This window comes from Gallinula chloropus, assembly GCF_964237585.1.
Source record: "Gallinula chloropus genome assembly, chromosome: 9".
Lineage (NCBI taxonomy): Eukaryota > Metazoa > Chordata > Aves > Gruiformes > Rallidae > Gallinula > Gallinula chloropus.
Genome location: NC_140094.1, coordinates 13,716,482 through 13,729,598, shown reverse-complemented (window position 1 = coordinate 13,729,598; position 13,117 = coordinate 13,716,482). Strand labels below are relative to the sequence as shown.

The 13,117-nt window shown below is 47.9% G+C and overlaps 1 protein-coding gene across 1 annotated transcript in view; it reads right to left on the bottom strand.

The window, feature by feature from the left end:
* LOC311194981 (chromodomain-helicase-DNA-binding protein 2-like) overlaps window positions 1-13,117 on the bottom strand; it is a gene marked incomplete at both ends in the record, with an annotated part of 51,404 nt that overhangs the window by 14,998 nt on the left and 23,289 nt on the right. Inside the window, 17 exons of the mRNA XM_084268246.1 lie at window positions 228-299; window positions 804-956; window positions 1,334-1,496; window positions 2,000-2,188; window positions 3,613-3,803; window positions 4,270-4,359; window positions 4,953-5,169; window positions 5,687-5,811; window positions 6,389-6,564; window positions 6,720-6,757; window positions 7,198-7,302; window positions 8,015-8,240; window positions 9,215-9,348; window positions 9,674-9,823; window positions 10,162-10,281; window positions 11,014-11,075; window positions 12,230-12,316. Coding sequence (XP_084124372.1) covers window positions 228-299; window positions 804-956; window positions 1,334-1,496; window positions 2,000-2,188; window positions 3,613-3,803; window positions 4,270-4,359; window positions 4,953-5,169; window positions 5,687-5,811; window positions 6,389-6,564; window positions 6,720-6,757; window positions 7,198-7,302; window positions 8,015-8,240; window positions 9,215-9,348; window positions 9,674-9,823; window positions 10,162-10,281; window positions 11,014-11,075; window positions 12,230-12,316 — 2,298 coding nt within the window. The remainder of the gene's footprint in view (window positions 1-227; window positions 300-803; window positions 957-1,333; window positions 1,497-1,999; window positions 2,189-3,612; window positions 3,804-4,269; window positions 4,360-4,952; window positions 5,170-5,686; window positions 5,812-6,388; window positions 6,565-6,719; window positions 6,758-7,197; window positions 7,303-8,014; window positions 8,241-9,214; window positions 9,349-9,673; window positions 9,824-10,161; window positions 10,282-11,013; window positions 11,076-12,229; window positions 12,317-13,117) is intronic.

Genomic DNA, 13,117 nt, shown 5'->3' with positions numbered 1-13,117 from the left:
GAGAAGAACTGCTGCACTCTGGCTCTTTGCAGCCTCTCTGAGGGCAATACGCCTCGTTGGAAAGCCTGTTGTACCCGTGCCTTTAAAACTATCCAGGTCCCAGAAAAAGAAAGGACCTGAACTAAGCCCCTCTTGGCAGTCACAGCCTGTGGCTGAGCCATGAACGCCCACCGCTCGGGGCAGCCCACCCGCCCCCTCCTGAGGCAGGACAGCCCCCGCTGCCGTACCTCAGAGCCGTCGGCGTTGAAGTGGTCCAGCGCCTGCTTGCGGATCTCCCCTTTGATTGAGCCGTCCAAGCGCTGGCAAGAATTAAAAATAGTGATCAACAAAGATGGTCAAGGAGCCCCGAGGACCTGCTGCCCCCAAGTTCTGGGAGCCCTACAGCCCCCTTCCCTGCCTGCAGCCTTTAATCATCAAAAATATCTGCCAATTCAAAACAACTGCGCTGCTTGAGCCTGCTGTGTCGCAAGGGCACAGGGGGGTATATGCTCAGGCACTAGTCACACAGCGGTGACGCTGCAGCTCCCATTACAGGCTCCCAGCCAGGGTCTCTGCATCTGCTATCCTCTCCACGGGATTTATCAGAGGACACAGCCCAAAGCAGGGGCCTGGCAGAAGAGGCGTTTCGCAGAGATGGGGCCACGCTGAAACGAAGGGACTTCCCAGTTCCATCCCACGTAGTTCAGTAGGTGCCACCTGTGAAATCTCAGCCCCGGTTTTCTGGGAGACACAGTGACTCCCACCGCCCAGGTTCCCTCTGCATTTGCTTCAGTTTTCAAGTGAACCCCACTGATGTGTCTCACCTGGAAAGGGTAGTGTTTGATAGTCAGGTACTCTGCCAAGATGTCCAGCATCCTCACCATCTGGGAGAAGATCAGCACTCGGTTGCCTCTCTCCCGCAGCCTGGTCAGCAGCTTGTCCAAGAGAATGAGCTTTCCACTGCTCCTGATCAAAGACTGAAGAAGCAACCGTCACTCCAGGTGATGCTTCCCAATCTTATCCTTACACACATTACACAGGCATACGCAGAGATCTGGATCTTTTGGGATCACGCTTCTCCTGTGCATCTCTAATCAAATCATCTGGACTTACACAGCAGAAGCCACACACAAAATGAATCAAGACAGAGCTCCTATCACGTGCAACTACCACTCTAGATGGCCACGAAAAGTTGCCTACAGTGGAAGCAGAGGGCTAGAGATTCAAGGGGCATAGCTGGTGAGGACTATTTCTAATGGAGAAGCCAAAATTTCCCTGGATCTTATCTTGATGGGAGGACAGAAGAAAGAAGCAAGTTAAGGAAGAAAAGGTGCTAAGCAAAGGCACTGCCTACCTTCAGGGACTCAAGGCCATTCTCTCTCTCGTTTTCCTCAGGAGGTTTGATAAGGTAGCAATGGTTGCAGCACTTTTTCAACTCCATCACAATGTTCAGGAAACCGGATGTGCTGCCCCTTGTTCCCTTTGAAAGAGCTTTGTAGTTTCTTGTCAAAATCCACCTGCAGGCAGGAAAACAAAATGTCCAGATCATCTCACAGCACAGGCTGGAGCCTGGGAGATAGAAAACCTTCAGGTACATCTTCTTCAGGCATCAGTCTGAAGGCATCAGTCTCCCTCCATCTTTCTTCAATTCTTCAGGGTACTGCTGTTTCCTCACCAGAGACCCTGATGTTCCTTTCCTCTTGATGTTATTACCATTTAACAGCGGCACCACAGTTCTGTGGGGTGCTTTAGTCCCCTCCAAAAAAAGCCCATTTGCCCTGTCCTGCCAAACTGGCCGGCTGTACTGTGCCATGCTCAAAAAGCATCCCCAGGGTATTACAGAGCAAAAGATACCACAGAACCCAACCTCAGATTCCCACCACAAAGTCCCTGCTGCTACAGGGGACGGCTGTTATGCTGCATTCCGAAGGACAGGGTACACAGAAACATATTCCCTGGGCACTTAGAAAACTGTGCCTACTTCTTACTGGCACTGCCAGTCACTTCAGGAATGACTCACTTGTAATACTGTTTCTGCAAAGCAGACATCTCCACACGGAGGATCTGCTCCACTTTGGCTGGCAAAGATTTCTCCACATCCTTCTTCACTCTGCGTAGCAGAAAGGGCTCCAGGACTTTGTGAAGGCTCTGGTAGCCATTCTCTCTACCTTTTCCATGGTCCTCTTCAAAATCCTCCCAGAATTCAAATCTAGCAACAGAAACAAGGAGCAGAGAGGGGTCAGAGTACCTCTTGCCAAATCACACCAGCCACCTACTGGATATGCTGCCACTGCACAGGAAGGCATATCTTCAATTTGATGGAGATACAGTGGAGGATAAAGTCCTAACATTTTATCTTTAAGCTCCACACTGACTCCCAGGATCCAAAAATCCCAACTTTTCCCTGTCCTGCTCTGCCGCCTCCTGCTGGCAGTTTCTAAACTTCTCTCAGTGCCCCCCCACCTCGGGGCAGGGCTTTGACAACTGCACTATGTTTCACACCGCTCCCCAGGCTTTTCTGGATCGCTTCCAACAGCCCTTTGAAATGCGGAGATCTGCTCTTCTCCACGAATCTTTCCTTCTCCCTTTTGGTGATCTTACACAAAGAATTTGTGGGACAGTTCCTTTTGCAGTCTAACAATTTTGGTGAGGTCCGGGCCTCGCTTCTCTCGGCCCATGTTTTAAAGAAAACGAAACATTTGTAATGCAGAGACACGAGCAATCGGCTAGAGGGCACTGTCCCTGAGCAACACTCCTGAGACTGCCATAACGTGGTTGGTGAGGGAAGCTGAACCGCAATGCACTGGAAACCTCAGAAACGATTGAGATGATTGCTTAAAGCAAGTTTAGCTTTTTAGAGATAGTTCTAAGGCAGCAGACAGATTTGAGAGACATGTCTTAGGTTTCCTCATTCAGTTGGCTGCCAGAAATCACAGAATCACAGAATTGTAAGGGTTGGAAGGGACCTCGAGAGATCATCAGGTCCAACCCTCCTGCCAAAGCAGCTCCCCAGCTCATATTGCACAGATAGGCATCCAGACGGGTCTTGAGTATCTCCAGTGAAGGAGACTCCACCACCTCCCTGGGCAGCCTGTCCCAGGGCTCTGTCACCCTCACTGTGAAAAAGTTCTTCCGCATGTTGGTGCGGAACTTCCTGTGCTCCAACTTGCAGCCATTGCCCCTTGTCCTGTCTCCACAGACCACTGAAAAGGGGCTGGCCATTTCCCCCTGCATCCCATACTTAAGATATTTATAAACATTAATAAGGTCCCCCCTTAGTCTTCTTTTCTCTAGGCTGAACAGTCCCAGCTCACTCAGCCTTTCTTAAACGGGAGATCCCTGGCTTTTTTACATCAGGAAGCCCAGAACTGGACACAATACTCCATGTGGGGCCTGACCAGGGCAGAGTAGAGGGGGAGGATCACCTCCTTAGACCTGCTGGCCACACTCTTCCTGATACTCCTTGAGTTAGTCACTTCACATCTGATTTTCCCCACCAATGTTTGTTCCCCTTTCATTGCTCTCACACCAATGAGTTTATCGCAGGGATTTCATTCGGGGATTTCTGCCATTCTGCACCCCCGACAAGAACAGACACAGAGGTGTGTTCTGAAGGACCAAAAGGAGACTTACTTCTCTGGCATGATGAAATGCAGCAGGGACCAGAGTTCTTTGAGTGAATTTTGAAGTGGGGTGCCAGTGATCAACAGCCTGTGGTTGGTTTTGAAATCAATCAATGTTTTGTACAGCAGAGAGTCGTCATTTTTCAAACGATGGGCTTCATCCACGCCTAGGAAGGCCCAGTTAATACTCCCCAAAACAGCCTGGAGGAAAAGAAGAAAGAAAACAACCCCAGGTCCCCAGGTCAGACAAGCTCCAGCACCTTGCACGTGCCTCTCTCCGCAGCCAGGAAGAACAGCAGAGTCTGTGTTCCAGGACATCCTGCCCCTGCCCTGGTGCTGGACCCATCACCAAAGGAGCTGGGATGACAGCAGCTTCCTGTTACAAAATCCTGGGATGGAGATGCCTTCACTTTTTGGTTTTGCCTCCCCAGAATGGAAAGGTGAAAACTACCCATGTTGCACAGTGCTCCTGCCATAGCCAATTGCTAAAACAAAAGCAACAAGACTTAACAGGTGTCCCACATTTCCTCTGCTTACCACAAACAAAAGCAAACAGCAGCTGTATGTTCTCACATATGTTTCCTCACAGAGGAAAAAGGTGAAACCCACTAGCTGGGGACTGGCTTCCCCTTTGTAAGTGCAAGAAAGTCAATAGCCCATTACTCACCTTATCCTTGAGGAGGATCTCATACGTTGTGACAAGCACATTGAATTTCAGCCTTTTAGACTGAGAGTGGATCCACTCATATTCACGTATCTGTGAAAGGAGACAAATGTGAACTTCAACCAATGTTACCAAAAAGAAAGTTACCAATCATTATTTCAGTACAGTTACAGCCAGGCTCTGACCAAGTCCAAAACTCTATTGCTCAAGGTGTTCCGAGGAGCTCAAATTGCCCAAGGAGCAGCTTGTTTGGGTGCACACAAGGTTCAGGTGCCTTTGCACAGGTAACACAATGAGGCCAAAGACCTTGCTATTCTGTCAGTGCCCTCAGCTCCCAATGAATGCAGCACCTCACTACTGACACCGCAGGCCTCCCAGCATTTGTGTGCTTCATCGTCTGAGGGGCAGGCACTTTCACACTGCTGCACTCCTTGCTGCAGCATCTCTCAGCCCAGTAGTGGTTTTCATGCCCTCTGAGAGAAGCCAGTACTCCTCTGCCCACTCAAAGGGGGGAAATCAAGTAGCAGAGTCTCTGCAGCAGTGAATTGTACTCAAGTGCTCTGCTGCACAAGCTCTGACTGCAGTACTGCCAGTACAACCATCAGCCTCGCCAGCAGAACAGAAGCTGCTGCTTTGCACCCACCGCTTCTCCCCAAGCCCACACCCCTGGTTTTCTGATGACACACCATGTTCCTGCTCATCAGGTCTCCGATGTAAACCACCACATTGATCTCGGGTGCCCACACTTCAAATTCCCGCTGCCACGAGGTGAGGGTGGACAAGGGCACCACGACCAGGAAAGGGCCGTACAGCTGGTGCTGATGGAAGAGGTATGACAGGAATGAAATGGTCTGAATAGTCTTGCCCAGTCCCATTTCATCAGCCAAGATCACACTGTTGTTCCTGAGAAAGAAGAAAACAAACATAAACACTGGGCCCCTGTTTCTGCCGCTACAAGAAAGGGAGCAGTGTAAAAAAATACTGTCTGAACACTTCCAAGTGGATGCTGGGGCACTCAGACCAGCACTGGATAAAAGGAACAGACTGTGATCGCTCCAAAGGCAAAGAGCAATCAGTGGCCTAATTGCAGAAGGCCACTTCTGAAAGCCTTCAGCAGGTGTGGCAGCATGCTGAGCCAGAAATGCTTTTTCAGTTAGGACAATGGAAAGTCAGGGCTAACAGGCACTAGGCTCGCACAGCGGCCTAGGCCAGCGTGCAAACAGGCCCAGACAGGGGCCTGGTAACTTCATGCTCTAGATAGTTCCTGCTTGCGAGGTCTGCAAGGCAGCTGGGCATGGGAACATCTGAAATCCTTCAAGCTGCAGGACACAAAGAACTGGCTTCGAAACAAGGCGGCCAGATCCTACTGAGACAAAAGTCTCAGGAGACAAAACGACTGCCACACAGCGTGTGTACGTACTTGCACCATGAGTGAGCCAGCCAGTTGAGGCCCTCCAGCTGGTAATCTCGTAGCTCCAGGTTCTCACTGCCAATGTAAGAAGGCTGTTTCTTCAAGGCAACAAACCTCGGTCTCTGCTTCAATACCTGGAAAAGGAGAAGCTGTAAGCCCACTGAAGACCAATAAGGTTGAAACTTTAGCAATAAATACACATCTGCTCACTGCCTAAAGTCCATCCACATATTCATAGTCAGTGCTTATGTCTGCAGCTCAGAAAACCACTCTGCAGTGTTCTGTTTTGCCTGCTGTCCTCTGGGTCCAATGACCAGGGCTCCAAGTGCCCCTCAACAGTGCAGCAAGGTGGACGTGATGCACACGAGACGGAACAAGCTCCAATTTCTCTTTTGCCTTCTTGTTTTTTCTCCCACTATCTCTGGCCCTCTCCCCACTATATCAACATCTCACAGTTTTTCTCTTTTCCCAGATGTGCTGCTGATATTCAGACCTTGCACTTCTGTAGCAGCTCAGGAAGCTCTGTGCAAGCATTCATTAAGCCTCCCACTCGCCCGCTGGACAGAACATTCTCACAGAGTAAATGGAACCAAAAGGGGGGTTTGTATCTCTGCCTAAAGTACACTACAAGAACAGCAAACAAACATCCAAGCAGCGGTGTCATCACCCAGCCTGGAGAAATCAACCAGGAGAGAAGAGAAGCCAGCAAACCTTGCAGTCGCACGTAGGAATGGTTTTGGAGTTGTTCCTGTTGTTGAAGCTGTCAATACAGCGCTGAAATTTCTGGCTGATCAGAGCCTCGTCTTCCCAGCTGCATTCGGCATAGGGCAGTCCCATCCACTTACACAGGTACTCAGGGTCATTCAAGGATGTTTTGTGATTGTAAGCTGAAAAATATGCAACAAAGCCCAAACCTCAGCACCTGTGGCTCAGTGGCTGAACCACAAGCGTGGCTGCGGAGCAGTCTGAACCACCCATACAACACAAGACAGTTCTCGGCTAGCAGAAAACGTGTAGAGTGACCAAAAAAACGCTCCTTTACCTGGGAAATCTGAATGTCCTGTCGCAGCCGATGCAGTCCTGTCAGCCGGCAGAGGGGGCAGGCAGCCTGTCACTGCCACACACCCCGTGCCTTTTCACAGGAATCATATGGAAAGAGGTGAAACAGCTCTCTGAGCCAATCCCCAAAGCAACTGGATGCCGGCACCTCTGACTGACATGACTGTGATATTGCTGAAGTGCTCACTAGGTCTTGTTTTAATTTACTAAGTAGTCATGGAAATTTAACTCCTGAGCTGCTTTGCTGCCTAACCACATCCTCAAGCTCAAATCCCTGAATTTCTCACCCTGAAATACACTTAACACCAGGTTTGTGTGTGTTTTCGTTTTCTGGGTTTTTTTTTTCCCTCCGGAGATAACAGAGGACAGGAGAGAAGAGAGAGCCACACACTCATTCTGCGGCCACTAGAGATTAAAGCCTCACATCTTTCTTCACTCCCTTACAAGAGTGACGGGTTCACTTACCAATTACTCTTTCCACTATTTGATACTGTTTGTTCAGCTCTGAAGCTAGCTCTTGTTGGCAGTTGAAATATTCTACATCTTCAGGTGACATCTTGCCCAGCCTGGATGCAAAAAAAAATCCAACCATTGTCATAAAACGTTCACAGGCATCAAGTGTAGAAATTCTGCTTTCCTACACAGTTCTGGCATGCAGAGAAGTCACTGAATCTGACTGCTGCTTAGGGGACATGTCTCTTAGAGCTTCCTCTAATTCTAAGTCGTTACTGGGAAGCCAGTGTCACAGACGTTCATGTTGTCTCCCAGGTAAATGACACCTCATTCTGCTGCAAGAATCAGCCTCAAAACCAGAATCTAATGGAGACGGAAGCTGCTGCTCCAGCCTCATCCATTTGGAATCACATTGTATCTCCCCTTAGAGTTCCAGGGGAGGCTGGACATAAACTGATGCAAAACTTTGCACACAGATAAGCCTGTAATTAATAAGGCTGCAAAGCCCTTGTGACACCTCCTGGGTAGGTGAATCTGCGTACCATTTATTTGCCATCAGCTACCCAATTCCCAAGCCTGGGAAGTGGCAATATTGAGGATTTCAGGCCTCTTTCACTCTTTTAACACCATGGCCACAGGCATCATATCTATGAGGTGAGATGTGCTTCAGTGGCAAAGAGAGACAGGTATTGAACACCCAAAACTGCTGCTTTGGATGCAACATGCTTTGTGAGAATAACTTGAATTTTTACAGTCACGCCTCTGCAAACCTCTGCCTAAAAAAGCTTTGCCCAAGGCCAAACCCCTGGTTGAAGTGAAACATACCATTGCTTGATCTCCTCCTCTTTCTTCTTGAAGTTTTCTAGCTTTTTCAGGCCCTTCACTTTCTGCTGCTGCAGGGACTCTTCACTCTCCCACGTGCTATGGATGTATGACCAGCCTTTCCATTTGATCAGGTACTGAATTTCACTCTCGTCTTTTTCGGGATCAAAGTCAGCATTTGGGTTGCCATTGGCTTCAATTAGATACACTGTGGTGGAAGCACCAGTGGCTGCAAAAGAAATGGGGCTGTGGTTGGTACCTGTGTCATCAAGCACCGGATACAAACTGCAGTAGAGCAGAAAGGTTCTTCTAATACATCTTTTGTGACAGCACGAGAACATCCTACAGATTCTGCAACCCAGTAAGACAGGCACACAAAAGCTTCTGTACAACAGAATCTTTCAGATCTCTCTGCATTAAATGCTTTTTCTTTAAGTATAATTCAAAGGGCTCTTCAAAATATTCAGGACCATTCAGTTGTACAAAAACACTTTTGAAAGGCTATGGGAACAAACCACCAGCTTTAGTTCCATTACTGCTTTGTCATTTATAGAATCATAGAATCATAGGGGTTGGAAGGGACCTCGAGAGATCATCGGGTCCAACCCCCCTGCCAAAGCAGCTCCCCAGCTCATATTGCACAGATAGGCGTCCAGACAGGTCTTGAATATCTCCAGAGATGGAGACTCCACCACCTCCCTGGGCAGCCTGTCCCAGGGCTCCCTCACCCTCACTGTGAAAAAGTTCTTCCGCATGTTGGTGCAGAACTTCCTGTGCTCCAACTTGCAGCCATTGCCCCTTGTCCTGTCTCCACAGATCACTGAAAAGGGGCTGGCCATTTCCCCCTGCATCCCATACTTAAGATATTTATAAACATTAATAAGGTCCCCCCTTAGTCTTCTTTTCTCTAGGCTGAACAGTCCCAGCTCACTCAGCCTTTCCTCATAGGGAAGAAGCTCCAGGCCCTTAATCATCTTTGTACCCCTTCTCTGGACTCTCTCCAATGGAGCTGCTTAGCATATAAACTTGACATTTTAGGGTTCTCCATGATAGATTTTACCCAGCTGCCAGAAGACATGTGTAAGAGGCACAAAGGAAAGGGTGAAGACCATTGGTCCCACTCTCAAGTTGCAAAGGCTCAAGAGAAACCATAAGGGCACATGACTGACATCAGAAGCAAAGGCTTTTTCCAGAATGACGCACCTCCTTTCTTTCCAACCCTGATGTCCAAGACTTTCTCAATTGTTTCAATGTCATCTTGTTGATCATCAGCACCTTCTCCAGTCATTTCTATCAGGTCATCGGAATCAGTCTCCAAGTCCTCATCTTCTTTGTAACTGTTCAAGACCAAAACCAGACTGTTAAAGAGCCCTTCACTCTTCCCAGTCCCAGAACCCAGGCTGGCGTGGACTGGAGCAAGCTTTCTCCAGCCTTTACCCTGGGGTTCAGTGCATGCTCAGCACAGGCATTTCTTAAATCAGCCATGCAGTGCTTTTCCCTCAGACACTCATAGAGCTACATTGTATCAGACTATCTCCTCCATACAGTTTTGCTGACCATGGCTGATACCAGATGCTTCTCAAGGAGGTGGAATAAACTCTGCAGTAGAAGCAAGACCATCAATAGAGGAGGTTGTCTCCACCAGGAGCAAGATTATTTTACCTGATGTTTTTGGCTGCTCTTCGTAGAGTTTGTCTCTTGGGGGGCACAACATCTTCGTCATCATCCTCATCATCAGATGACTCTGGTCTCTTTCTCTTTTTCCCACATTGGGGTTTGTAAGCCTTTTTAATACCAGTTTTGGGCACCACTCTAAAATAAGAATTAACAGAAAGCTATATTGCAGTGTACTTTACATAAGCATCCATTGTAACACATCTTTAAGAAAGCATGAATCTCAGGCATTAAACTCCTAGATATTTAGTCTACTCCAAGTACCATGGACACCACTGCATCACTCCCCAGAACATGAAATGGGCTGATGAGAGAGCAACTAGATCCTAGTCTTGCTAGGTCATAAAAAATGGTAATATTGCAGAAAAACTCCAGCCATTCTTTAGTGACAGACAGAAATCACCTCTCCACCCAGCACAGGCAGGAAAAGACAGACATATGCAGAGAAAGACAAGGCTGAAACAACCACTTCTTACCTCCTTTGGGCAGGTCTTCTTGCTTTAATTGTTTTCCATTCAGGGTCACTCTCCCCACTGCTACCTTGACCACCTCCATCTTCATCCTCTTCACCAGAGGCATCCCTCCTCCATTTACTTCTACGGTCAGAAATGTAGGTCATGGACGGGCAATCACATCTCCACCCCAACGCTTGGCTAAGCAGACACCCGACTCTCACAGGTTACAATGATGAGATGAGAGAAAGTTCAGACCTGCCCTCTTGGTTGTTCAGTGCAATGCAGGGGGGTTCATGGGGTGATTCTCTGATTTTAGGAAATGGGAGGCCAAATCTCGCTGTGTCGTTAGTGGAAGGAAGTAGGTTCTGTGTGGGCAATTCAGAGCAAGGCTGCAGCTCTGAATTGCCCTTTGGAGGAGGCAGGTGACTGTAAGTGAACTCAGTTATGGTGATCAGACATCCAAAATATGCTTTATGGAAGGTGTTTTGTTGTACCAGCGGGTTATGAAACACAATGGAGGCTAATTTGGCATTTTAATCTAAAAGGGGAGAGCAGCAGGGATTAAACTGGTTTAAGTATCTCTGCACCAGAGTAAGGAACCTGATGGAGAAGTGAAAGACTGACATCCCAAACAGAACCTGATTTATTCCGATTCTGCCACAGGCAGAGCAGGAAAACATAAACAAAAGAAAAACTGGGAACTTGCATCCATCTGTAGATGTATGTTCATACTTCCATTTTAGTCACCCAAAGTAGTATTGCTGGAAATATGAAATGATTTATTTTACAAGCTCTCCACATTGACTACACCCATCAAACAATCCAAACCAAGACAAAGTACTGCCATTCAAAACCCTTTCCCTAGAAACTTACGTTCTTTTCACTGGCTTCTGGCCTCTTCTCTTTGGGCTCTCATTTTCAGATTCACTACTTGCCTTTAATTGAAAAGAAAGAAAATCAGGTTGTAGGCTTCCCTCTGGACTGTCCCCTCAAGGGTGCAACTGAAAGGCATGCACACGATCTGAGCTCAGACACAGCACGACTGCTCGCTCCCTGCAGCACTGGAAGGATGCTTTGGTGTGATGGGGCTGCAGAAGAGGAGCCAGCTCTGGCTAGTCAGGAAGTCACCTGCAACTTCCAGTTCAATAGCATCACCTCCCTCAGTAGATGAGAGGAGCCAGCCAGCCTTGGCTTTGCCAGACTTGAAAAGGAAAACAAAAGCTAAGTTGGTGATGTGCCCCAAGCCCCTTCCTAACCTGCTGCTATGAGCATCATCCAGCTCCCGGGGTGCCCCCCAACAATAACACACCAGAGCAAGGAGCTGGAGACCTACGATTGCAGCACAACTGGGACCTCTTAGGCATCCAAACGCACATTTCAGCAGTGAAGCACCAACAGCCTGACCCTCAGAGAGCATCCCTGGGCTCCCACTCTGCTGAAAATTTGACTGCTTATCCTTAGGGTCCCAATTACATGGTTCTGCACCTAGCAATCAGTCCCAAGCTTTATGGTCTGTCTAAGCCTCTCCTTGTTTGTTTTTTTCCTTCTCCTTTATAACTGCCTAACCTCCTGAAGACCTGTAAATGAAAACTTGGTGGATGTAAATGAAGTCAGCAGTTAATTCCTGTATCTGCAGAAAAAGACAATGCTTGGAAAATAGGTTCACTCTGACCATTGTCACCTCCAAGGGAAGCATGAAAGACTCCCCAGTATTCTACCAAAGAATAGATGGGTTTTTGGTGAGGTGTTTCTGGGAAGTTTCCTTTATTGCTGTTTGAGTGTGTGCTGGGCTTTCATTTGGTTTTAATACTTGTTTTTTTTAACACAGACTTATCTCTCCTGGATGTTCCTGCAGCAGAGCCTGACCTGCCTTGCACCCCATTCCAGCAACGAGATCAGCGCCAAGCAGATCCAGCTGCAGGACCAGGACCTTAACCCTGAGCCCCAACATCCACACACCAGGCTAGGGCTCAGTGTTGGCAAGGCAAGGCAGATGAGTCCTGCCTTTGCTCTTGCTCTTTGAGCTCAGTTGCTTTTACATGTTCAATAATCCCTCACTGTTTTTTCTTACTTAAAAATATTTTCTTACCTCATCCTTGATATTAAATCGGGATGGTTCTTGTCTGCTTCGGTTTGATCTCCTAAGCCCATAAACATCAGGATATTCCTCCCACATCTGCAAAAGAAACAGACCATCAGAAGGCCTGCTTCACCCCCAGTATTTTTTTTTTAATATCAACATAAAACCATTAGAGAATTAGCAACCAGCAGGATTGATGCTTTAAGAAACCTGCTGAAAAGGATTAGGATTATTTGGGGGTATTCGGTTACACTCTAAAGCAGCATCTTTTATCTTAACGTTTTTATAGCTGTCCACCTTTCCCTCTGGGCACAAATCACTCTCCAGCTCATTCAGGCTGAAGGACAGAGCGCTGAGATGGCCAGCCCTCTGCAAGCAGTGACAGGACACCAGAAGCTCTACAGGGCTGATACAAACCACTAACGTGCCACCCAAACACCTCCACCAACAATTCCTCTCTCCCTCAGCAGAGCTTGATCCTCTTACAGTTTTCTAAACCTATTGATTCTCCTGCTTCTCCCTCCCTCCAGTCCTCAAATATGTCTGCAAGCCATGAGCAGGAAAAGGAAATCAAAACACCCTGCCAGATGCAGCAGGGACTTGGGATTGGCAGTGTGATGAATACAAAGCTGCAGCCCAGCAATTCTGCTGCTGCTGGTAAAGCAGTAACGGGGTAACACTGCAACGGGCAGACTGCAGAGGTGCATCTCTGCTGGGCACAGAGAGTACAGACAGATAAATTCACATGAAAGAAAAACCTGAAATACTCCCCAAATTGTTCGAAGAACTTGTCTTTTCATCTTTAACATGGGACAGTTTTAGGATGACAAATCTGAGTATCACCTAACGCCAATTACCCTCACCCTCACGGGTGTACCTAGATAGAAATACAAAATA